The sequence below is a fragment of the Macaca nemestrina genome, chromosome 5, assembly GCF_043159975.1.
Source record: "Macaca nemestrina isolate mMacNem1 chromosome 5, mMacNem.hap1, whole genome shotgun sequence".
In the NCBI taxonomy this organism is placed as follows: Eukaryota; Metazoa; Chordata; class Mammalia; order Primates; family Cercopithecidae; genus Macaca; species Macaca nemestrina.
The window spans coordinates 155380483-155405421 of record NC_092129.1 but is presented as its reverse complement, the minus strand read 5'-3'; the positions used below and the strand labels follow the sequence as shown (position 1 = coordinate 155405421).

Here is a 24939-nt window from a genome sequence, read left to right as displayed (position 1 = left end):
TGTAAACATCCATATTCACTTTATTTTTAAACAGAGGGGCATGTACCCAAAGAGAAGCAGGACTGAGAACCATCATGGGGGCTTGCTTGAAGTGATCTGCCCCAGCCTTCTGACTTCAGAGTGTCTCATGATCCAATGGCCATGGGGGTGGAGCTGCCCCTTGACAGTATGCACTTAAGAATGGTCAATTCCCCTATCCCCCAAAGGAAATGGAGAAAAGGAGCCAAGAAGTCAATGAATCCCTGGAATGTTGTCCCAGAATCCTTCCAGGGATGGTATACCACTGACCACCAGTCCACAAATGTGACTGGTAAGGGATCTAGTAACAGAGGATGGAGTTGGGCAGAATATTATCCTGGATGATATGCGCCCAGCACTAGAATACACCTTTCATTAGAATGAAGGGAGCAGACAAAACCCTCAGAAAAGATACAAAGGCAGAGACATTGATTAGAACATTATCTCATAACAGAGGTGGGGCCATTACCCACCATTATTGTAAAATAACTGTAACTAACCAAAACACATACAGGCCTCTTTAATGGAGTTAATAGAACTATGGCAGATTGGGAATCAGGGGCAGAGGTACTGTTCCCAGATGGAAAAACTGGGATAACGGAGCCATGCTGACAGGGCCTTGTTCCAGTCTAGGTTGTTAGAAAGGAGCCCTAACCCAGAAATGACAGCAAACAGCCATAATCATTATGTGGGGCTGAACCAGAGGAAGCCAGGCTGAGCCAAGAAGGTGGAAGTATCTGGAATGGCTCTCCAAATCCAAAGATTATCCATACTCTTTATCCCTCCAGCAATGTGTAAAACCAGAAAGTGTGAAACACTGGAGGTGGACATCTGGTTTTTATTTCTAGGATATCTTGATACATCTCATTACATTTCACAATCTGCACGGGAAGGAAAAGGATGGTAGAGAGCATGGACATCCTGTCTCCCACTGCAAGGGCGTGGAACATGGTAAGTATACCCAGCTGTGACAGGACGTGGCAAGGCAACAAGATGCCTTGTGCCTGGCATAGGATTACAGCCAACAGCCCTTTTGGCCTGAATCCACCTCCTCAAGGGGAGGTCTCCATGGAATGACCATGATTCCCAACATGGCCAGAAAACCCATCTATCCCACTCATGGGGCAGATGATCAGAGGAGCTGCGCTTTTCCCTCCCGAGTAACTCAGACTGAAGTAGGGCCGGACAGGCCCACAAAAGGTAGCATGAGAGAAAGTGAAAGTGTGACACCTCTCTGTCACGTTGTAGAAGGAGACCTCGCCAGCATCATAGTCCAAGAAAATCCCCACCCGCTGAAGCGGGGTCCGCAGGGGGAGGGCAGTCATTGGGGAGGTAAGAGCCCAATATTCTTTCCCATACCACAAAGACACTGCCCAGAATCCATTCTGGGGGGCTGAGGTTACTCCACCTTTTCTGCACACTGAGTCTTCACAGACACCTATGGTCCACTTGGCTTTATCTCCCACCTCTACCTCCCAATAATGTCTCCCAGCGATGAAGCATGGAGAGCCCAAGACACAGGGAAACAGATTGAACCGCTCGGGGTTGTCAGGCAGGTCCTGTTGGAGGTAACTGTACCGCACTTGCCGCAGATTGTCAGAGAGGATCAGGCTGGGGTAGGCCGTGTCTGGGTCCAGAGTCACGTCCACTGCAGAGACACAAAGAAGAGAGTCAGCCACGGGCCAGGAGAGCCTATTCTAGAACACTCAGTGCCTTTCTACTACCTCCCCACGAATGAGAGGTTCCCACTAGAGGTTGCACGTATTTTATTTAGAATATATTCTAAACTTCACATTTCAAAAATTACTGCTTGGATTAGCTGGTTACCAGAATACACTGAAAATACTGAATTTTAGCCCCATATCTTTTCTTTCACATCTGAAGCCACAATATCCATTATGAACCGATTTTAAGAGATAGGGTTCTGTTGCCCAGGCTGGAGCGCAGTGGTGTGGTCATAGTTCATTGTAACCCCAAACTCCTGGGCTCAGGTGATTCTCCCGCCTAAGACTCCCAAGTAGCTGGGACTATAGGTGTGCACTACCACCCTAATTTTAAAAAATTTTTTGTAGAGACGAGGTCTTACTGTTGCCCAGGATGGTCTTGAACTCTTGGCCTCAAGCAATCCTCCCACCTCAACTTCCCAAAGCAATGGGGATTTCAGGCATGAGCCACTGTGCCTGGCAGATACACTGAATTGAGGTTTTCTTACATGCTCATCATCCCTTATTCTGAAAACTTCAGGGGCCCAAAGTTTCACAGAATTCAGAATATTACAGGTTTTAGACAGGTAGGGTCTGGCGCAGCATTCTATAATGAAATATTAATAGATCTGCTATGAGATCCACGAATGTTTACATAATGAAGGATAGACTCTAAACAGCACCACATAAATTCAGGTTTTGATACTGTAATTTCCTACAAAATAATGAAAAAGATTGTGGCTTTCAGAGATTGGGGATTTTAGAACTGTGGGTAAAGGACTGGGAACCTGTATCAGTATGCTTACCTTTTAAATCACTCTTTTACAATTATTTTTTACTGTATTTTTTGAGATGAGGTCTCACTCTGTCACCCAGACTAGTACAGTGGCATAATCATGGCTCACTGCAGACTTCATCTTCCGGGCTCAAGCAGTCTTCCCATTTCAGCCTCCCAAAGTGTTAGGACTACAGGTGTGAGTCACTACACCCAGCCCAAATCACTCTTTTATCCATTCTATAAGATCTTTACTCTGCACATCAAAGCTCTATTCATCTTCTTCTAATGTCCACTGCAAGACACACATCCTCCAAGTTTTTCTTAATCTGCCCAGGCCATTACACTCTTCCTGTTCTGAAATCTGAAACTATGTATGATCCATGTCATCTCCTCTGGCATTTAGTATTACAGCATCTTGCTATCATCAAGTGTTTTCCTGCTTCAAAAACACTGATAATGGGCTGGGTGTGTGACTCATGCCTGTTAATCTCAGCACTTTGGGAAGCTAAGGCAAGAGGATCGCTTGCATACAGGAGTTTGAGACTAGCCTGGGCAACATAGTGAGACCCTGTCTCTACAAAACATAAAAGTAAAAATTTAGGCAAGCACGGTGGTGTGTGCCTGTAATTCCAGCTACTCAGGAGGCTGAGGCAGGAGGATCACTTGAGCCCAGGAGTTCGAGCCTGTAGCAAGCTATGATCACGCCACTACACACCAGCCTGGGCAACAGAGAACCTGCCTCTAAAATGAATAATAAAATATTTTAAAAAGTAAAATACTCAAAAAATAAATTAATTTAAAAAACAGTGATATGTATTCTCTCATTTGCTCTTCACATCTTGTTCAGGAGGAAGATTCCCAAACATTACCTCTTAGAAATTTAAGCCCACAAATTTTGACTCCCACAAAAGACAGGCAACTGGTAGAGATAACCAAGAACCCCAGAACCCTTGGTTCCCGGTTCAACAATCTGTCTACAACACGTGCCTACCTCCTTCTTGTGTCATAGGTGTATCTCCAACCAGACAATGTAAACCCCATGAGTAGGATGATTTATGCCCTTCTGTTCCTCTAAAATACCCTGTACAATGTTAGGCAGTGTAGGATACAAGCGAAGTACTCAGTTAATACTTGTTGAAATAAATATGGATCAGAGCCAGCACACACGCAGGACTGCAGATCCACTGTATGTCGAGTCCTTCTCTTCATTTAGAGGACACTTCATAACAGAAGGTGACTGTGACTGCGGGATGAATACACCTTGGATTTGAGGACTTCTGCAATGTTAAATTTACCCAGGCTCTACAGTAGGGTGAAAGTGGTTGTGAAGGGGAAGGGGAGTTTCAAACTTCGCCCTGAGGCACAGCGATGGGATGACACAAGACTCCTAGACTTCCTCTAACACTCAAGAGTAATAGTGGAGCTCAATCAGTCTTGCTCGTCACAAACCATGGTTTAACCCTGAAGCTGGGCAGGCACAGCAGTGTACTAGTGTACCAGCTCTGTTCTACTTTTGGGGAACTGCGGTTTCCACCCTATAATCCTTCTTTAACACCTGAGATTGATTTTACCCTATGGCTTCAACTCTGAGGCATTTCAGGAGGCAAAGATACTGTTAACACATAGAAACAACTGTGGATTTTTGTGGTTGTTGTGTATCATCTTTATACATGTAACCTAAAGAATCCAAATCTAAGCAATCTCCAAATCATTCATGATAGTAGTTAGGTTCACAAAGATTGTTACTCCTTAACCTAATGTGGTTTTGTCTCTCATCACCTACCTGAGTATAACTGAGCCTCTCTTAATTCTGAAAGAACAAAAGAGAAAAGTTATAGAAGTCATGAGGGTTTCCAGGAAATACATAACTGAGGGGGCTTTGGTTAGTCATCATAAAGCAGTGGTCTCCATTAGAAACCCCAGAACCTCTGCTGTCAGTCATGCACTAATTTTTTCATATGATGTATGGCTCTATCATCCAACCAAAAGCTTTAAGGGGAGAGGGATTGGGAATCTTAAGTAGAGGGATAACCACATGCCTGAGACTGGTAGAATATGGGATCAAACTGAGCCAAGATCAAGAATTCCACCTTCTAGTGAGTCAGCTGGCTCTGCAGAGGGAAACGCAGTTCCAACCCCACGTCATACATAACTTTTGAGTTTCATAAGTCATCTGGGTACGACAGCTGAATGGCTCAAATGGCACTCACTGACACTCTGGGGTAAACATGACCATTCATTTATAAGGCACTTTAGAGTTGAAACAGAATTTTTCACACATTATCCCACTAAGCCTTTTAAGTGGCAAGAAAAGAAGAGCCAGATCAAGGTCGTGCCTGAACTAACCACTTCTGGTTATTACCCACTGTATTAAGTGGAGTTCCTCCCCATTTGTAGAGGACATGTATCTGCTAACTCTATGTTGCTAGATGCCCCAAAAAGTATATATCTGAGTAGATGCAATGCAAATAAGAACTCAGCATATATAAAATAGAAAAAAATCAAAGATTATGGGTGTTTGTAATTTCTAATAATTAAGAGAAGGGTTTACCTACATATAAGGATTTCAGAATCCACCAGACTGCCCAGGAATTTAAGTATTCCTGGGTGGAATAATATATGGCCAACTCTTTACTGAATGTGGCTTGTGAGCAGGAAAATTTAAATTTGGAAAAGCTTCTCCAAATGCCTAGAACACTTTTATTTAATAAACGTAAATATAGGACTTACTGTGTCAGGTTCTATTCTAGAAGTGTTAGAAATGATAACTAACCTTAATTCTTATACCTTAGGAGGTAAGAACTATTACTGTTCTGTTACAGATAAGGAAATTACTTGTTGAATCCTTACTAAGTGGTAGAGCCAGGCCCAGAACCCAAGCGGCCTGACTCCTGACTGCCCGCTTCTAACCATGTCCCTGGCAGTGCTGCCTGTCAGCGCTGCTTAATTACCTCCTGCCCGAGCTGGCACCTGTACCCACAAGCAGTAGGAACTCAGTAATTACAATGATAAACACTAGCTCAAGTGAAATGTATCCAAGGTAGTTTTTGCTCATACTCTTTCCAAAATAATCAAATTAATTCTGGATTGATTAATTTTTGGATTGCTTATTTTTCTCCTCCATCAATGCAGATTGAGAATTGACTAAATACAGTTAACAGACTTCAAATTAGAGCAAGAGGCTGTTAGTTGAGAAAATTAGTTAAGACCAAGGGAAGATGTAAAATATAAGGGAAGGCTGGCCAATGGGTATCACCCCATGTTTCCCACTTTCAGTGCAGATGTTCTTTTTTCCAAGCAACTTTACATCAAAGGCCCAGTAGGTAGATAAATTTACCTTGGATTTTCTCCATATCTGACTGCATTTTTTCTAAGAAAAGAAAACAAGAAAATATTCAGTTTGCATCCCACTATCTGGCTGGAAAATATATCCTTTCATCAGGCAATATGCAGATATTGAGTATAAATCCATTTCCCCTCATGACACCACTCCTCACATTACCTGTGAACTGCTTTAGACTCTCCGTCAAGAATAGACATTTTTGGGCAAAAATGTGGATTTTCTCTTGCAAGTCTGGAGGCGTGATCCAAGGTTCAGGAATCCTGATTCTTTCAGCCCTAAATTTAAAAAACATGAGTAAATTTTTTTTTTGAGATGGAGTTTCGCTCTTGTTCCCCAGGTTGGAGTGCAATGGCGCCATCTCGGCTCACTGCAACCTCTGCCTCCCAGGTTCAAGTGATTCTCCTGCCTCAGCCTCCCAAGTAGCTGGGATTACAGGCAAGCGCCACCACACTCAGCTAATTTTGTATTTTTAGTAGAGACAGGGTTTCTCCATATTGGTCAGGCTGGTCTCAAACTTCCGACCACCTCAGGTGATCCTCCCACCTGGGCCTCCCAAAATGCTGGGATTACAGGCATGAGCCACCGTGCCGGGCACGAGTAAATTCTTTTTCCCAATTCCGTGACCTTCCAGGAACTAGGACAGGGGCTAAGCTAACTGTCTAGCACAGATGAACAGTCTTTAAACCACTACAGCTTTTCCCATCTTCTCTTCCTGAGCTATGATCCTCTAGACCAAAACAGGATAGATATTGTACTCATTCTCATATCCCCCAAAGCACCTAGCTCATGGCTTTTCAAATATTAAGTACTCAAAAAGATTCACTGAATTACATATGAGGCTGACTTTGCCAGAAAGCACTAGATTCCATGACAGTCCTTGATATTTATGGTGGGAAATTAACCCGAATTCTCAGGTTCCCAAATATGGAGAGAATGACATGTTCAGACAGAAAGGCACTGTGAGGGACAATACCCAATTCCCTAGCCCTGCAAGGATGTCTATAGCAAAGACTGCCAGTTGCCTATCCAATAGCCCTTCTGCCACCTTCTGCCTTTTATGGCTCACAGCTGCCCAGTCCCTCATAGCTAGATGTGACCTTGTGACTGAGTTCTGGTTTATGAGAGATAAAATGTATCTCATGATGTTTTGAGAAGTCTACTTAAAAAAGTAACATGACCGGGAACAGTGGCTCACGCCTGCAATCCCAACACTTTGGGAGGCCGTGGTGGGAGAACTGCTTTGAGGCTAGGAGTTCAAGACCAGCCTGGGCAACATGGTGAGACCCTGTGTCTACAAAAAAGAAAAAAGAAGAAAAAAAAAAAAGTAATGTGATGTGACTTATCTCCTTCTTCTTGGTTGGCATTCTACCAGCTATCATGGACTATATGAGGACCATACCTTAGGGATGGTAGAACAGTGAATGGGAAGAAACTTAAGTCTGAGGATCACTGGAGTTACCATACTAGCCACAGACTACCTACCTGAACATTTTTCTTTCTTTTTTTTTTTTTTTTGAGATGGAATCAGGCTCTGTCACCCAGGCTGGAGTGCAATAGCATGATCTCAGCTCACTGCAACCTCTGCCACCCGAGTTTGAGCAATTCTCCTGCCTCAACCTCCCAAGTAGCTGGGATTACAGGCACGCATCACCACACCTAGCTAATTTTTGTATTTTTAGTAGAAACAGGGTTTCACCATGTTGGTCCGGCTAGTCTTGAACTCCTGACCTCAGGTGATCGACCTGCCTCAGCCTCCCAAAGTGCTGGGATTACAGGTATTAGCCACCGTACCCAACCTGCACATTTCTTTTATAGATAAGACAAAATTTTATCATGTTTAACCCTTAAATCAATAACATTTTGGATTTCCTATCTTATATAGCCAAATTCTATCCTTAATGTCACAAAGTGCTAGGGTCTGAGGGAGCTAACTCCGTATGTTAGGTCAGAGCTAGACTGGCATCACAAAGTAGCAGGTAACAGTATTATTTGCTTGGGTCATCTGGCTGGGACTAGTATGAACTCCACCTTATCTTCATCCTAGGGTCCCTCAGGAACCTCAATTCCATCAACATGATTCTAATCAACACAGGCCTCCCAGCCAAACTGATCTATAAGGACCTCCCCAGTCTCCTTAAATGCTCCCACAGTCAAGCTGCATTTTGCTTTACAAGGTTTTCACCATTCGGGGTCTTAATTACCTTCACAGTACAGCTTCCTCAAAGTCAGTTTCCACCCCTGAAGGCATTCTTGCACCAAACATTAGCTTCCCAAGGCCCATCCCACTTGCCAGGTCATCCATCCTGCAAATACAGCTTTGCCCTGGCTTACTGCCCCCTCCAAGCTCTCCCTCTTTGGTCGTGTTCCAGCTGCCAGGGAGTTTTCCTCCTTTTTTTTTTTTTTTTTGATGGAACAAAGAAATAGCAAGAGTAAGAATAAGAGCCAGAATCCAGGTGGCTCATCAGTAATTATGTAAATCCAGGTCAGCCACACCTTTCTTAGGCTTTATTTCCCCCATTATAGAAAAAAAAATGAGATAATGAAGGATTATGAGATAAGGAAAGGATTCTGAAATGTATAGGAAGCAACAGACATAAACTACCCTTATGCTCAGCCCAGGTCTCTGTAAGGCCACACCTTCTCCTCTCATACCCCTAATCCACCAGCAGCCTCCCACGTGAACCCCCTACTTCCTGAATTTTACTGAGTAGAGCTGTGGTTCATCTAATTCTTGGTATACTAGTGACTCTCTTCAGGGATATGTGTCAATTTGATAAGATGTCCATCCTCAGGCTCAGGGCTCCTTGCAGGATTTACAAATGTGAAGGAGACAGTCTTCTCATATTTGATTTAATACTAGGGAAACAGAAAACTATACCTGCTCAATGTGTCCCCAATGTCCTGCAAGAGAAAGGAAAAAAAAAAAACCATGAGAAGTCATTGATAACTTCAGTTTTCTTTCACAGATGTTTGTTGAAAAACCAACTACAGACTGGCTCTCATGGGAGAAATCAAGGAGAAAGGATCACTGGAACATAACTCAGTTTTGAGGAGCTAAAAAGCAGGCAGAGGAAAATGGGATGCATACTATTTGCTATACCAGCACTTCCCATATCCGCCTTCAGTACCCACCATCCACTGGTCAAGGACCTCAGGATTTCAAATTTACTAATTCAAGTATCCTACGATTGGACCTCAACTTGCCTACCTGTCCAGATCTTTTTCTTTTTATTATGAAATAATTTCAAATACACAGAAAAGCTGTTAGTACAAAGAACTTCAGTATACTTTTTTTTTTTGAGACGGAGTCTCACTCTGTGTAGCCCAGGCTGGAGTGCAATGGCGCGATCTTGGCTCACTGCAACCTCTGCCACCTGGGTTCGAGCAATTCTCCTGCCTCAGCCTCCTGAGTAGCTGGGACTGCAGGTGCCTGCCACCACGCCCGGCTAATTTTTGTGTTTTTAGTACAGACAGCGTTTCACCATGTTGGCCAGGATGGTCTTGAACTCCTGACCTCAGGTGATCTACCCGCCTCCACCTCTCAAAGTGCTGGGATTACAGCTGTGAGCCACTGGCAGCCTCTCCCTTCTTTCATACACAAAAAGTAGCATACTCTCGTTGGGCGCGGTGGCTCATGTCTGCAATCCCAGCACTGTGAGAGGTCAAGGCAGGCGAATCACATGAGGTCGGGAGTTCGAGACCAGCCTGACCAACATGGTGAAATTCCGTCTCTACTAAAAATGCAAAATTAGCCTGGTATGGTGGTGCGTGCCTGTAATCCCAGCTACTCGGGAGGCTGAGGCAGGAGAACTGCTTGAACCCAGGAGGCGGAGGTTGCGGTGAGTCAAGATCGCGCCATTGTACTACAGCCTGGGCAACAATAGTGAAACTCCATCTCAGGAGAGAAAAAAAAAAAAAAAAAAGTAGCATACTCTCTATTTTATATTTTTATTTTCCACAAAGCAATATATACTGGAAACCACTCCGTATCAGTTCATAGGTGTCATTCTTTTCCTTTTTTTTTTTTTAACTTGGATAGTGTTCCAGAGTGTATATGTGCACAATTAACTAAAACAAACTTGTAGGTTTCGAAGTTAGACTACTTCCAATATTTTACAAGTACAAATATGTTACAGCAAGTAATCTTGTGCATATGTATTTTCAAATATATTTTCATACTTAATTATATCTTCAAAGTAAATTCTTAGATTTTTAAAATTTTTTATTGATACATAACAGACATATTTTGGGGGTACATGTGATAATTTAACACATTCATAATTTGTAAAGAAATCATTGTATTGGGATATCCATGACATCATAAGTATTTGTCTTTTCTTTGCTCAAGAAGCACTGCAATTACTCTCCTCTAGTCACTTTGGAATATAAAATAGGCCAGGCGTGGTGGCTCACGCCTGTAATCCCAGCACTTTGGGAGGCCCAGGCAGGCAGATCACCTGAGGTCGGGAGTTTGAGACCAGCCTGAACAACATGGAGAAATCCCATCTCTACTAAAAATACAAAATTAGCTGGGCACCGTGGCGCATGCCTGTAATCCCAGGTACTTGGGAGGCAGGAGAATCGCTTGAACCCAGGAGGCGGAGGTTGCGGTGAGCCGAGATCATGCCATTGCAATCCAGCCTGGGCAACAAGAGTGAAACTGTGTCTCAAAAAAAACAAAAACAAAAACAAAAACAATATATATATATATATATGAGTGTGTATATATATGTGTGTATATATGTATATGTATGTATGTAAGCACACACACATATGTGTATATATACATACATACATATACATATATGTATAAAAAATAGATTTGTAAACGAGTCCCCCTACTGATCTATCAAACACTAGGTCTTATTTCTTCTATCAAACTATGTATTTGTACCCATTAATCTCTCCTCATCTCTCCTCCTTCTACCCTTCCTAGAAAAATTATTTGTTAATTCTGTGTGTATACATGCACACACACACATACAGTTTTGTTAAATATTGAGAAATTCTCCTCCAAAAGGGTCATATGATTTTGCATTCCCACCAGCCCACTGACATATGAGTGTCTCTCCCACACTTCATCAACAGTGTATTAAGTTGAAAATTTTTGCTATTGTAACGAGTAAGAAATGGTATCTCAATGTGGTTTTAGTTCCCATTTCTCTTATTGTAAGTACAGCTGAGCATTTTTTCACATGTTCACAAACCAATTTATGTCTTTTGCAACTTGCCTATTTGTGCCTTTAACCCATTTTTCTCTAGAATTTTGGTCTTTTCTCTCTCAATTTTTAAAATATCTTTTTATGTTAGAACTATCACTTGTATTTGTGATATTTGTGGCAAATATTCAATTTTAATACCACCTTTTGACTAGTTACAACGTGTGTGTGCTTTTTTCTTTTTCTTGTATTAATACCAACTGCTTTAATTATATGGGGTTTAAAATATAGTGTAATATCTAGTAGGGCCAGCTCTCCCTCAGAGCTCTTCTTTCACAGTGTAGCCAACCTTTTTTCTTTTTTTTTTTTAAGACAGAGTCTTGCTCTGTTGCCCTGGCTGGAGTGCAGTGGTGCAATCATAGCTCACTGCAGGCTCAACCTCTTGGGCTCTAGTGATCTATCCTAGCGTTTTTTTTTTTTGAGACGGAGTCTTGCTCTGCCTCCCAGGTTAAGAGTGCAATGGTGCGATCTCAGCTCACTGCAACTTCCACCTTCGAGTTCAAGCGATTCTCCTGCCTCAGCTTCCCAAGTAGCTGAGATTACAGGCACGCACCACCACACCTGGCTAATTTTTGTATTTTTAATAGAGACAAGGTTTTGCCATGTTGGCCAGGCTGGTCTCGAACTCCTGACCTAAGGTGATCCACTTGCCTCGGCCTCTAAAAGTACTGGGATTACAGGCATGACTCAATGCACCCGGCCTATCCCAGCTATTATTATGTGCTTATTTTTCTATCTGAAGTTGACTGTCAGTTTGTCTAGATCCAGAAAAAGCGCTTGTTGGTATTTTTATGGAAATTGCAAAGGTGGGAGGGGGGATGAGGGATAAGAGATTACTTAATGGCTACTATGTACACTAGTTGGGTGATGGTTACACTGAAATCCGAGACTTCACTACACAATATATCCGCTTAACAGGAAAAAAAAAAAAAAAAACTGCATTTATGAATGTGAAGGACTGATAACTTGCTTTCACTGTCTTATCAAAGAACAAGTGATTATCTCGTTATTTGTTTAAGCTTATTTTGTGTCTTTCAGGAATGTTTGAATGTTTTATAATTTTCCCCACATAGGTTTGTGTACATTTCTTATAAATTTATAAGGTATTTTATCACTACTTTTTTTTTTTTTTTTTGCAAATGGAAACAGCATGTTCTCTTCTAATATGTCTTCTAGTGGTTGCTATCTGGCATATGAAGGCTGCTAATTTCTGTACGTTAACTTCTATCCCGATTTGTATACCTCTAATTATTTTCTTTACCTGAACTGGCTACAACCTTTAATGCAGTGTTAAATAGAGATAAATGATACTGGGCATCTTCCCTATTTCTGACCTCAATGGGAATGCCTCCAGTATTGCCCCATTAATAATATTTAGCCTGCTTTTCCAGTGACTTCCAACATAAACACTTTTTGATATTCATGGAGCCCCTCCTCCCTTACTGAGTCCATTACTTCTTTCCTTCTCTTCTTTCCTCATCATCCACCTTCAGTTTCATGCTCCATCTGTTTAAATAACATTCTTAAAAAAAAAAAAAAAAAAAAAAAAAAAAAAAAAAACAAGCTTTCGACCGGGTGCAGTGGCTCACGCCTGTAATACCAGCACTTTGGGAGGCCAGGGTAGGCGGATCACCTGAGGTCAGGAGTTCAAGACCAGCCTGGCCAACATGATGAAACCCAATCTCTACCAAAAATACAAAAATTAGCTAGGCGTGGTGGTATGTGCCTCTAATCCCAACTACTCAGGAGGCTGAAGCAGGAGAATCACTAGGGAGGTGGAAGTTGCAGTGAGCTGAGATCACACCACTGCACTCCAGCCCGGGCAACAGAGTGAGACTTCGTCTCAAAAAAAAAACCAAAAGGTTTTAAAGCCTTAATTATGGTGCTTGCTTCAGCAGCAGATACCCTCAAATGGGAATCATGCACAGAAGATTAGCATGGCTCCTGCACAAGGATAACACACAAATTTCTGTATCGTTTTCTACTTTTAATGTTCACAGCAGCACTACTCACAATAGCCAAAAGGCATAAACAACCAAAGTGCCCATCGACTGATGAATAAACAAAACACAGTATATATCCATACAATGGAATATTATTCAGCCATAAAGATAAATAAAGTACTGAAACATATATATGCTAAGTGATAGGCCAGACATGGTGGCTCACGCCTGAAATCCCAACACTTTGGGAGGCTGAGGCGGGTGGATCACCTGAGGTCAGGAGATCGAGACCAGCCTGACCAACATGAAGAAACCCTATCTCTACTAAAAATACAAAATTAGCCGGGCGTGGTGGCGCATGCCTGTAATCCCAGCTACTCGGGAGGCTGGGGCAGGAGAATCACTTGAACCTGGGAGGCAGAGGTTGCAGTGAGCTGTGATCGTGCTATTACACTCCAGCCTGGGCAACAAGAACGAAACTCCATCTCAAAAAAAAAAAAAAAGTATGCTAAGTGAAAGAAAAAGGCTACGTACTGTATGATTTCAATTATATCTAATATCTAGAACAGATTAATCCATAGAGCCAGGAGTTAGGGGTAGAAGGAAATGAGGAGTGATTGCTTATTAGTGTGAGGTTTCCTTTTGGGTAAAAGTGTTTTGGATCCAGACAGTGGTTGATAATTGTACAACACTGTGGATTTACTAAATGCTACTTTGTGCCAGAGTTTTACAGTTTAAAATGGTGAAATTTAGGTTATGTATATTTTACAATTAAAAAAATGAAGAAGGCTGGATATGGTGGCTCACACCTGTAATCCTAGCACTTTGGGAGGCTGAGGCAGGTAGACTGCTTGAGTCCCGGAGTTAAAGACCAGCCTAGGCAACACGGCAAAACTCCACTTCTACAAAAATTACAAAAATTAGCCAAGCATGGTGGTTTACGCCTGTAGTCCCAGCTACTCAGGAGGCTGAAGTGGGAGGATCATCTGAGCCTGGGAGGTCAAGGCTGCGGTGAGCCATGATCATGTCACTGCACTCCGGCCTGGGTTTCAGAGTGAGACCCTGTCTCAAACAACAACAATCAAAACTAAGGGAAAAAAAAAAAACCCTCAAGTCCATCTTGCAAAACCTCAATCCTGGATGAGACTGACCATCTGCTTACCCAGTGCCCACGCCAGAGCAGTCAAGATTTGAGAAAGCAAAACTGATAAGAAAGTTACACAACAGAGGCTGGGCACGGTGGTTCGCACCTGTTATCCCAGTGCTTTGGGAGGCCGAAGCGGGCATATCACCTGAGGTCAGGAGTCCAGGACCAGCCTGGCCAACATGGCGAAACTCCATCTCTATAAAAAATACAAAAATTAGCTGGGTGTGGTGGCACACACCTGTAATCCCAGCTACTTGGGAGGCTGAGGCAGGAGAAATGCTTGAACCTGGGAGGGAGATGTTGCAGTGAGCCCAGATTGTGCCACTGCACTCCAGCCTGGGCGACAGAGCAAGACTCTGTCTCCAAAAAAAAAAAGAAAGTTACACAACAGGGCAGAATGGTTACATTATAAATAGATGTTCACTGACCAAATGCTCCTACTAGTTCTCGCACACCCTCTTTCCCATACCCTGAAACAATCATTTCTTCCCATACAACAGAAGACCCTCTGGAACTAATTCCTGGCATATGTAGTTTAGTTCTCATTTCCACCTGCGTTCTCAGGAACCGCACACTGCTGATCAGTACATAGTTTCTTTCTTTCTTTCTCTCTTTTTTATTGAGACGAAGTTTTGCTCTTGTTGCCCAGGCTGGAGTGCAATGGTGCGATCTCGGCTCACTGCAATCTCTGCCTCCATGGTTCAAGCAATTCTCCTGCCTCAGCCTCCCGAGTAGCTGGGATTACAGGCATGCGCCACCATGCCCAGCTAATTTTGTATTTTTAGTAGAGATGGGGTTTCTCTATGTTAGTCAGGTTGGTCTCGATCTCCCGACCTCAGGCGATCTCCCCACCTTGGCCTCCCAAAGTGCTAGGATTACAGGCATAAGCCACCATGCCCGGGCAGTATATGGTTTCTTGTGGCTTCAATGTTCTCCCTCATCTAGAAACCTTACAATATAGACTCCTTTCCATATGTATTTTGAAAATATGTCTAACTTCTAGTTTCTTTAACCAACCCCTCCAGATAAAACTCCATAATCCTGTCTCGTCTCTAAGTATTTTATTACATCCCCTTCACAGTTGTACTTCAAATAGTCATCTACTTGTGTAGTCTCCATTCACCTAACCTAGCCAGCACTCAACTCCCACTAATGTGGCTCCTGCCCCAATTATTCCATTGTGGTAGTTCTACATAAGGTTACAATGATGGTCATGTTATTGAATCAAATGGGTATCAGCTCTGATATTGTTTGACCTCAACTGCATTACTATGTTGTCCACTCCCTCCTTGCTCCATCTCAAAAATTAAAAAAAAGAAGAAAAAGAGGAAGAAAAAAAGAAATACATTTTTCTGATTTTTCCCATTTAAAAATGTAACCTGGCTGGGTGCGGTGGCTCACGCCTATAATCCCAACACTTTGGGGGGCCGAGGAAGGCGGATCACGAGGTGAGGAATTCGAGATCAGCCTGACCAATATGGTGAAACCCCGTCTCTAGTAAAAATACAAAAATTAGCCAGGCATGGTGGTGTGTGCCTGTAATCCCAGCTATTCAGGAGGTTGAGGCAGGAGAATCGCTTGAACCCAGGAGGCAGAGATTACAGTGAGCCGAGATCACACCACTGCACTCCAGCCTGGGCAACAGAGCAAGACTCAGTCTCAAAATAAATAAATAATACTAAATTAAAATTAAAATGTAAAAACCATACTTACTGCCCAGGACATACAAAAACAAGTGATGGACCATAATTTGCTGACCCTTGCCCTATGCCATCATCCATTTTTATTTTTTATTTGTTTTTTGAGACAAGAGTCTCATTCTGTCGCCCAGGCTGGAGTGTAGTGGTGTGATCTTGGCTCACCGCAACCTCCTCCTCCTGGGTTCAGGCAATTCCTTGCCTCAGTCTCCCGTGTAGCTGAGACTATAGGTACATCGCCATGACGGCTAATTTTTGTATTTTTAGTAGAGACGGGGTTTCACCCTATTGGCCAGGCTGGTCTTGAACTCCTAGACCTCATGATCCACCCTCCTCAGCCCTGCAAAATGCTGGGATTACAGGTGTGAGCCACTGTGCCTGGCCTGCCATCATCCATTTTTAATGGCTTTATTTATCAATACCTGTAAGAACTGTCTGATCGCCACACTAAAATATAATTCAGGAAAGCTTATCTGGCACTTAATCTCAGTGCCTAGAATAGTGCCTGATATAAAGCAAATAATTAATATGCACTGAATGAGCAAACGACAGACAGGCATTAGCTCATTTCCTGTAGTCTTGCTGGGGTAGGTCTGCTGCAGCTTTGTCACCTGCTCTACCAACATTAAACCACAGGACTGCTCAGTTAACCTAACCACTCCTGCTCAAGTGCTCATTGTTTTGTGGCTGTAGTAATATGTTAAAACTATAAGATACTGGAGTGAGGAAGGTATTTGAATGACATATTGTCTAAGCCCCTCATTATTGAACAAATAAGGTCACTGAGGCCCAAAAAGGTAGACAGCCTTGCCTGTAATCAGACCACTTGTCAGTGCTGGGCAGGCCCAAGCACCAGGTCTTCTTTTTGCCATTTCCATGAGACAATGCAATTGACTAATTCAAGTTGTGTGAACCAGAACTTCTAGTTTACATAGTTTCCTTCCAAGGTGCACCATATAGAGTTTGGCAAGCTCTTGCTATTCCTGCAGAGTTAAAAAGACAGGGGGTCCTGGATACTACTAGGCAAAGGAGAAGGGAGGGTATTTTCAGTGGGTGCTGCTCTGGCAGGGCTCTGCAAGCCTTACCTGCAGGAGCTCCCTGGTGGGCTGCTGCTGCTTCTCTTCTAGCTGAGCGATCAGGCTGCTGAGGTGGGAGATGTTGCAAGAGAACTGGGTGATGGCACCATTGATGCTATTGTAGATGGCCAAGTCTAGCTCCTCAAGACGGGCCAGGAGGCGATACTCATGCTCCTTTAAGGAGTGATACAGCTGCTCAAACTCCCAAACAATCTTCTCCCTCTCCATCTGGGTTAGGCTCTATGCAGATGACAGGGAAAGGCAGTAAAGAGAAAAATGGCTCATTTCTAGGGCCTTCATAGTTCTCCCGTGACCACCTACCCCAAGACCTCATTATGGATAAAACAAGCGAAGTGCCAACTCATTATTTCCAGTCTTTACTGACTGCATATATAATGGCCAGGAACTGAATTACCCCAGTGATGATGATGATGATGATGATGATTATTATTTTGACACGGAGTCTCGCCCTGTCACCCAGGCTGGATTGCAGTGGCGCGATCTTGGCTCACTGCAAGCTCCACCTTCCCGGGTTCACACCATTCTCCTGCCTCAGCCTCCAGAGTAGCTGGGACTACAGGCGCCCGCCACCACACCTGGCTACTTACTGTATTTTTTAGTAGAGATGGGGTTTCACTGTGTTAACCAGGGTCTCAATATCATGACCTCGTGATCCGCCCACCTCGGCCTCCCAAAGTGCTGGGATTACAGGCATAAGCCACCACGCCTGGCTTACCCCAGTGATTATTAAGACAGTCCCTGTTCTCAAGTAACTCAGAGAAGTGAGTCAGGTTCATGTGATATACGCAGTCATGGATGGGTAATTAAAGGGAGGGTGACAGCCTGCAATGAAAGAAGCTGGTACCATCTTCACAGAAGCAATTTCACACAGTGTTTATGTGATGAACAAGAGTTCACCACATAGGCAATGAGCGGGAAGGCTTTCCAGGCAGAAGAAATGGCACAGGCAAAACAGTGGAGAGAGAAAGCAAATGGTGCTATCTGCCTGGAGCACATGAGTGTTGAGGGAAGGGACCAGAAAAGGTGAGGTCTTGTCATGCCTGGCCTGGGAGGCTGGGGGTAACGACTCTATCCCAACTGGGAAGCATGGAAGACTGTCACATAGGAAAGTGACAGGGTCAGATATGTGCCCTATGGAGGATGGAACAACCAGTAACAGTTTTCTTGCACAATCTTCCTGGGCCCTTCATATGTAAGCCATACCCTGTCTGTCCTTCACGAGTGTTCACCAACTGCTGTCTATCCAGCTTTGGGTGGGAGGGAGAGAGGTGGTCTCCCCACGGTTCCCTCTTGGTGCTGATTTGTTTGCCATAACTTACTGTCCTTCTTTCTTCACCCCACCCCCACCACCAACAGGACTCTAATATAAACTTTTGTTCTAAACAAGGAGCCAGCAACGAGCTCCAAAGGAGCCAAGTGAAGTCGTATTGGACACAGCCATGCCCTGCATTTACATATTGGCAATGGCTGCTTTTGAGCTACAACAGAGCTAATCAGCTATGACAGAGTCTATATAGCCTACAAAGCTAAAAATATTCACTATCTGACTCTTTTTAGAAAATTTACCAACACCTGTTCCAAACTCAGCTTCTCCTGAGAACCTTCCCACACTGACTATCCCTCTAACCACTCTTCTTAAGACGCTCACTATGCACGTATGTCTTTTGTTTATTAAATCCTTTTCAAAGGTCATATTTCATGTCAGCTGGGTAATTCTTTCAAAGACATAAACTATACAAAATAATCTTAGAAATGAAAAATTAAGGCTGAAACAATTCTTAAATATCAACTAATTCAGTGTTTCTCAAAGGGGGTGCTACTGGCACCTTGGTAGGACAATTCCGCCTGGCATGGGACTGTTTCTTGCATTGTAAGACATTTAGCATTCCTGCCCAACCTCCCCAATCACTCGATTCTTCTGAAGACAGCCAAAGAAATACCCACACACCATTGCAGAGGACAAAAAGGCAGTACTACCCTTGCTGGTCTAGTCCAACCTACTTGTTTCACAGATGACCAAACTGAGACCCACAGAGGTTGTATGACTCCATCTATACAACTGGGTGGTGTCAGAGCATAGAAACATGTTCAGGTGCCCTGATTCTCAGAGAAGGGCTGTTCTCCCCTTTGATAATCCTCCCACAGAGGATATCATCGTGTGCATAATGATTTGAGTCCACTCAGGCTCACTGAGAAGATTCTCCATTCATCAGACCTATTTTCTTTTCTTTTCTTTTTGAGACAGAGTCTCGCTCTGTCACCCAGGCTGGAGTGCAGTGGGGCGATCTCAGCTCACTACAAGCTCTGCCTCCCAGGTTCACGCCATTCTCCTGCCTCAGCCTCCCGAGTAGCTGGGACTACAGGTGCCGCCACCACACCCAGCAAATTTTTTGTATTTTTTAGTAGAGACGGGGTTTCACCGTTAGTCAGGATGGTTTCCATCTCCTGCCCTCGTGATCCACCTGCCTCGGCCTCCCAAAGTGCTGGGTTTACAGGCATGAGCCACTGCACCCGGCCCATCACACCTGTTTGCAAAAAGGAGAGCTCAAGTCTCAGTGGATTGTGTGGGCAGAGCAAGTGGTGGCATCTACGGACACCATGGGAATAAGTTCGTGGTCCAGAAGTTCTTTACTACACCCTACCAGGACTGAAAAAGTGATGCTAGACTCTACTAGTCTGGGACTTTACTTTTCAGACAGAAATACCTCTAGTGGGTGGAGACTGGTAATGTTTTATTTATTGTTCAAAAAACATTTTCAAACACCTAAGTGGTGGATATACAAATGTGTATTATAAATGTCTCTGTACTGTCTTTTTTTTTTTTTTTTTCTTGAGACGGAGTTTTGCCCTTGTTGCCCAGGCTGGAGTGCAATGGCACGATCTTGGCTCACCGCAATCTCCACCTCCCGGGTTCAAGTGATTCTCCTGCCTCAGCCTCCCGAGTAGCTGAGATTACAGGTGTGCACCACCATGCCTGGCTAATTTTTTGTATTTTTAGTACAGACGGGGTTTCACCATGGCCAGGCTGGTCTTCAACTCCTGACCTCAGGTGATCCACCCACCTCAGCCTCCCAGAGTGCTGGGATTACAGGTGTGAGCCGCCACCCCCCCCCACCCGCCCCATGCCCTGCCTTGTTCTTTTCTTTTCAAAACAAAATTCCCGGTTAGGTGCAGTGGCTCACACCTGTAATCCCAGCACTTTGGAAGGCCAAGGCAGGTGGATCACTTGAGGTCAGGAATTCGAGACCTGCCTGGTCAATATGGTGAAACCCCATCTCTACTAAAAATACAAAAATCAGCTGGGTGTGTTGGCACATGCCTGTAGCCTCAGCTACCTGGGAGGCTGAGGTGGGAGAATCACTTGAAATGTGAGGCAGAGGTTGCAGTGAGTCGAAACCTTGCCATTGCACTCCAGCCTGGGTGACAGAGTGAGACCCTGTCGGAAATAAAAAGAAAAAAATTCCCATATACCCCTATCATAAATTAAAACATCAGCCACTTGTCGAGGCCTTGAGAGATTGGAGGAAGAGAGCAGAGCAAAAAATTCAGAATTAAGGCATTGTCAAGAAAGGAGAATAACCCAAAGAGAAGCAACAGTGGGACTTACACAAATCCACTATTAGCACTTGTCTGAAGAATGGTAACAACGCAAGCTAACTGTATCCAATAATTTTACCTATCTCAGCTTTGCCAAGGATCAACCTTGGTCTACGCAGTTAGCAGGTTAAACTATACTGACAGGTCTGATTTCCAAGGGTTCCAAACTTGGCTCCTCCACGCTTTCCCCAAAAGAAAGGGAATCTCTTAGTTCTCTGGGTGAGTTCCCACTGCCATGTGCAGTTGATCCCCCTCTACCTACAGGTTCTGGGTGACATGCTGGACAAGTCTAAGGGAAGTAACATCAGCTCTACAGAAGAGGGGAGCACCAGCAGAAGCGACTGTGAATTCCAACAACCCTTACCAAGAGTTCAGCTCGTGCCTGTTCCCCTTGGGCCCGACGTCTCTTCTTTAAATCTTTCACTCTTTTTAAATGGTCAAGCTGGTTCTGGATTTGCTCCTGAGAAAAGCAAAACAGATGGGCAGTTCAAAACTAGGTAGACCTTAGCATCAGCATGGTACTTCTAATCACACATGGAGTCCACACACCTGATGCCAAGTATCCAGTTGGCACTTGTTCTCAGGCCACACTGCCACCCACAAGAGAAAGACTCAGGGCGCAGGGGCCAACAAGCCACTCATTTGGCAATTTGTGTCTATCTTAGCAGCCTGTCGCTTCAACCACTCAGCTACCTCGTCAGGATTATTTGTGTCTATCTTAAACAATGAATCATCTACCTGTCCCTGGTAGGATATCGCATGACTTAGCGGAACTGTGACTGGAGTAGGAGGCTTAGAGTTATGTTGTATTGTAGCTCTTCCACACAAGCATACTGTGAAAGTGACTTCTTATTTCCCTCATGTGTGAAATGGGCAAACACCATCTTCCCAACCTACTCAAGAGTTCTCACCAGAGTAAGTGAAAGAATATAGGTGAAAGGTCCATAAATGTTAAGTGATTAATTACACATGAATGTATTCATATTTAAACACGGACATAATTGTGTATGAATTCCTGAAGCCCTCAACATACAGAAAATACACAGTATCATGGACTCCTTGAAGGTCACCTTACAACTGTTTTATATGTAATATTTTGTTTCCACGTTTCTGTTTAGCTGTGCCAGTTCACAGAGGGCTCTGTGCATCACATGATTCCATAATCTTCCTCATAACTGTTATCTCCTGAGTCTCAGAGTGGTTAAATGACTTAAGCAGTGAAGAGCCTGTTCTTTTCTGTGAGTTTCTAGACCAGGACGTATTGCAGGAAAGTGCTGGGGAAATGCTTATAGACCAAGGAATGGGCATCGGTCAGTTAATGTCCGACTGCGTTTTGTCTGACAGCCGACGAGAGTACATGTGTCTCTACAGCTCGTCGATGTGCAAGCGATTTTATGCACTTCTTTTATACTGTCAAAAGCATGTCTCCGTGTACAATGTGTCCGTGAGACAGGAAACATGGGGGCACACAGAGAAAGGAGAGTGGGGGTGGGGAGACTTCTGGCTCCCTCGCCAGCTACAGGTTTTCCTCCAAATCTGAGTGCTGAGGCTCTGGAGCGGACAGAGAGGAAATGACGGCTGTGAACCACACGTCCGGCTCAGCCATTTTCTAGGCGGAAAAAGGGAAGCCCCTTTGGCTCTCTCCTCCCTTTGTCCGACTCGCGCTCCCGCCCTCCCGGATCCGCGCCCTCACCTTGAAGCCCTCCACTGCCTCCTCGAGCGGCAGCACGCTGTGGCCGCGGTGCTCGCGGGAGCGGTCGCACACCACGCAGATGGGCATCTGGTCCTCCTCGCAATAGAGCTTCAGGGGCTCGCGGTGTTTCTCGCACACGCCCATCTCGCCGCCGGGCCCCGACGGCCGCTCGGTGCGCAGCTGCTTCACCAGCTGGGTCACGTTGGCCAGGTGCCGGTTGGGCCGCATGTGCCTCTGCGGGAAGGTCTCCCGGCACTGCGGGCACGACACGTTAGTCTCTGCCGTGCCCCAGCAGCGGGCGAGGCACGCGCAACAGATGTTATGGCCGCAGTCGAGCATCATGGGCTCTGCGAAGTACTGCAGGCACACGGGGCAGGTGGTCTCCTGCTGCAGGCACTCGGCCACGCTCCCGGAGGCCATGGCGCGGGCCTGCGGGGGCTCACGGGCATGGGCCCCGGCGCCGAGCTCTGCACGGAGCCCAACTCTCCGGCGCTCTCTCCCGTTCGCTGTTCCTGGGAGGCACCGGGCGGACGGAGGGCGGTGCCTCCCGGGCCCGTATCCCAGACGCGCCCGCGCACCGAAGGCTCAGAGTGGCCGGGCCGATCCCTGCGCCTGTGCCCCCTGAGCGAGTGCGGGAATACAGCCGGCTCACAGAGACTCGCGGCCACGCTACTGGGGCAGGAACGGGTAGCCAAGGGTCAGGATCCCAGGGCCAGGCGCGCAAAGCGCGCAAGACAACGTGGCCGCGTCCGAGCGGATCCCGGCGGCCGCGTAGACCCCACCCCGGCGCGAGCGGAAGAGGCGGCTCGGGGGGCGGGGCTTGGCCCGCGCTTCTAGTGTGTGACAAGATTTCGTGGCCTCGGGGCCCGGGCTGCTTTCTCTAGAAAGGCCTGGGAGGCTCCGCCACTCTCCCTTGGGCGGGTCGCGCCGAAGCTCTAGCCTAGGGGACTGGTCACAAAAGCAGATGGTGCCACACGCTCCGGGCCTACAAGCTTCCGCGACTGCCGGGCCCAGGCCCCTAGTGTTTTGTTGGGTTTCTTCTTGGTGCCCAGGTCTCAGCCCCTGCTAAAGATGGCTTTGGCCGCGCGCAGTGGCTCACGCCTGTAATCCCAGCATTTGGGAGGCCGAGGCGGGTGGATCACGAGGTCAGGAGATCGAGACTATCCTGGCCAACATGGTAAAACCGCATCTCTACTAAAAATAGAAAAATTAGCCGGGCGTGGTGGCAGGCGCCTGTAGTCCCAGCTACTTAGGAGGCTGAGGCAGCAGAATCGCTTGAACCCTGGAGGCGGAGGTTGCAGTGACCCGAGATCGCCACTGCACTCCAGCCTGGGCGACAGAGCGAGACTCCGTCTTGAAAAAAAAAGAAAAGAAGAAAGAAAGCTGGCTTTATATAGGTGCTGGGGAGCGCAGACATCTGGCCTCCCCAAGAGGCTGGAGGATGAGGAGGGTCACCGTCTGAGCCCACCTGATAGGTGAGGCCTTTTATTAAACAGACCCATTTGTAGGCACTTGCAGTTTTGTTTAGAAAAAGAAAGGTTTAATTATCAGATGGTAACATTTCTGTGTGGCAATAACAAGCCCAGCTCTGCTACCTCTCACTTGTGCCCAAGCAAGTTGGTTTACCATTCATTTACCTCAGTTTCTCCTCGTGTGAAATGGGGATGATAACTGTACCGCAGTAAAGAAGTAGATTTCGTTACATCTTTTACTTTTTGAACCATAAGGTTGTTTATCCATTAAAATAGTAACAAAATGCCCATTACATAGGGTTGTTGTATTGAGGAGCAACTAAAAATTGCTTGCTCCTTTCTGAAGTATAGAGAGACTAAGAATCCTACAGTGACCCAGGGTCTTGGAGTCCCACAATACTCGTTGTCTTATCATGCAGTAGACCTCCAGCATTTTTAATTTGCTTTCTTATCCCTTGCTTGATGTCTCCTGCTTTTCTTCGAGATTTTCTCAATATTGTCCTGCTATCTGAGCAATACGGGCTTCTGCTTCCAGACCTCACTTGATTTTTATTTTATTTTTTCAAAGTGAAAGTACGTTTATTAAGAAAGTAAAGCAATAAAGAATGGCTACTCCATAGGCAAAGCAGCCCACATCATCACTTTAGAGTTCCCCTCTGGTCCTCTTCCCCATGGGACAAGAAGTCTGAGGGACTAAGTGCACTTGCCAACCCCAAACCCACATCCACCTTGCAACCATACTCTGAGTACCCAGTCGTTCAAATTCCAGTACCAAATAGCCCTAGCCCATTTCCAGAAAAACATAGCGTACTTGGGTCAGGTCACACAACAGTCCGGTCTTGGATTGAGATTGGGTCAACAATGCAATTTGTAAGAATTAAAGGATATGTCTCCTTTCGTTTACTCCAAAAAGGACTAATAAACGTTACAATACAGTGCAGAAATATGAGAGATATACACAGGTAGATAAAGCTGCCCTTCATCTTCCCCCTTACTTGCAGGATGCAAGCCTTAAGTTTGGCTTTGTTTTTCAGAATTGATTGTGTTTATCTTACCAACCCTTTATAACCTCTGGAGGCAGGTGACCTGGGGATAAAGAAAGGTAGAACAGGCAGGGTGCCTTGGCTCATGCCTGTAATCCCATCACTTTGGGAGGCTGAGGTGGGCGGATTGCTTAAGCCCAGGAGTTCAAGACCAGCCTGACCAACATGGTGAAACCCCGTCTCTACCAA

The 24939-nt window shown here is 45.1% G+C and overlaps 1 protein-coding gene and 1 non-coding gene across 3 annotated transcripts; one reads left to right on the top strand and one right to left on the bottom strand.

Moving 5' to 3' along the window:
- Positions 1-2: 2 nt before the first annotated feature.
- Positions 3-23015, bottom strand: LOC105491604 (tripartite motif containing 27). 2 transcript variants are annotated; one of them, XM_011758127.2, is made up of 8 exons: positions 22236-23012; positions 20907-21002; positions 16934-17164; positions 8721-8743; positions 6002-6117; positions 5837-5869; positions 4283-4309; positions 3-1666 (listed from the first exon to the last, which is right to left on the bottom strand). In XM_011758127.2, the coding sequence occupies exons 1-8, from the start codon at positions 22653-22655 to the stop codon at positions 1071-1073; spliced, it is 1542 nt and encodes a 513-aa protein (XP_011756429.1). In that variant the 5' UTR covers positions 22656-23012; the 3' UTR covers positions 3-1070. The 2 variants fall into 2 exon arrangements, with proteins under 2 accessions (XP_011756429.1, XP_011756430.1); XM_011758128.3 differs by lacking the exon at positions 16934-17164 and having other exon boundaries at positions 22236-23015.
- Positions 12948-13050, top strand: LOC112428345 (U6 spliceosomal RNA). Its single transcript, XR_003020385.1, has one exon. It is a non-coding gene; the product is annotated as a U6 spliceosomal RNA (small nuclear RNA).
- Positions 23016-24939: the final 1924 nt, after the last annotated feature.

Excerpts from the sequence above, each read along its gene's own strand:
- LOC105491604 (XM_011758127.2), bottom strand. The coding sequence starts at position 22,655 with ATGGCCTCCGGGAGCGTGGCCGAGTGCCTGCAGCAGGAGACCACCTGC. Across the intron at positions 21,003-22,235 it reads AGGCAGTGGAGGGCTTCAAG|GAGCAAATCCAGAACCAGCT; the intron begins GTGAGGGCGCGG and ends TGCTTTTCTCAG. Across the intron at positions 6,118-8,720 it reads ATTGGGGACACATTGAGCAG|GGCTGAAAGAATCAGGATTC; the intron begins GTATAGTTTTCT and ends TTTTAAATTTAG.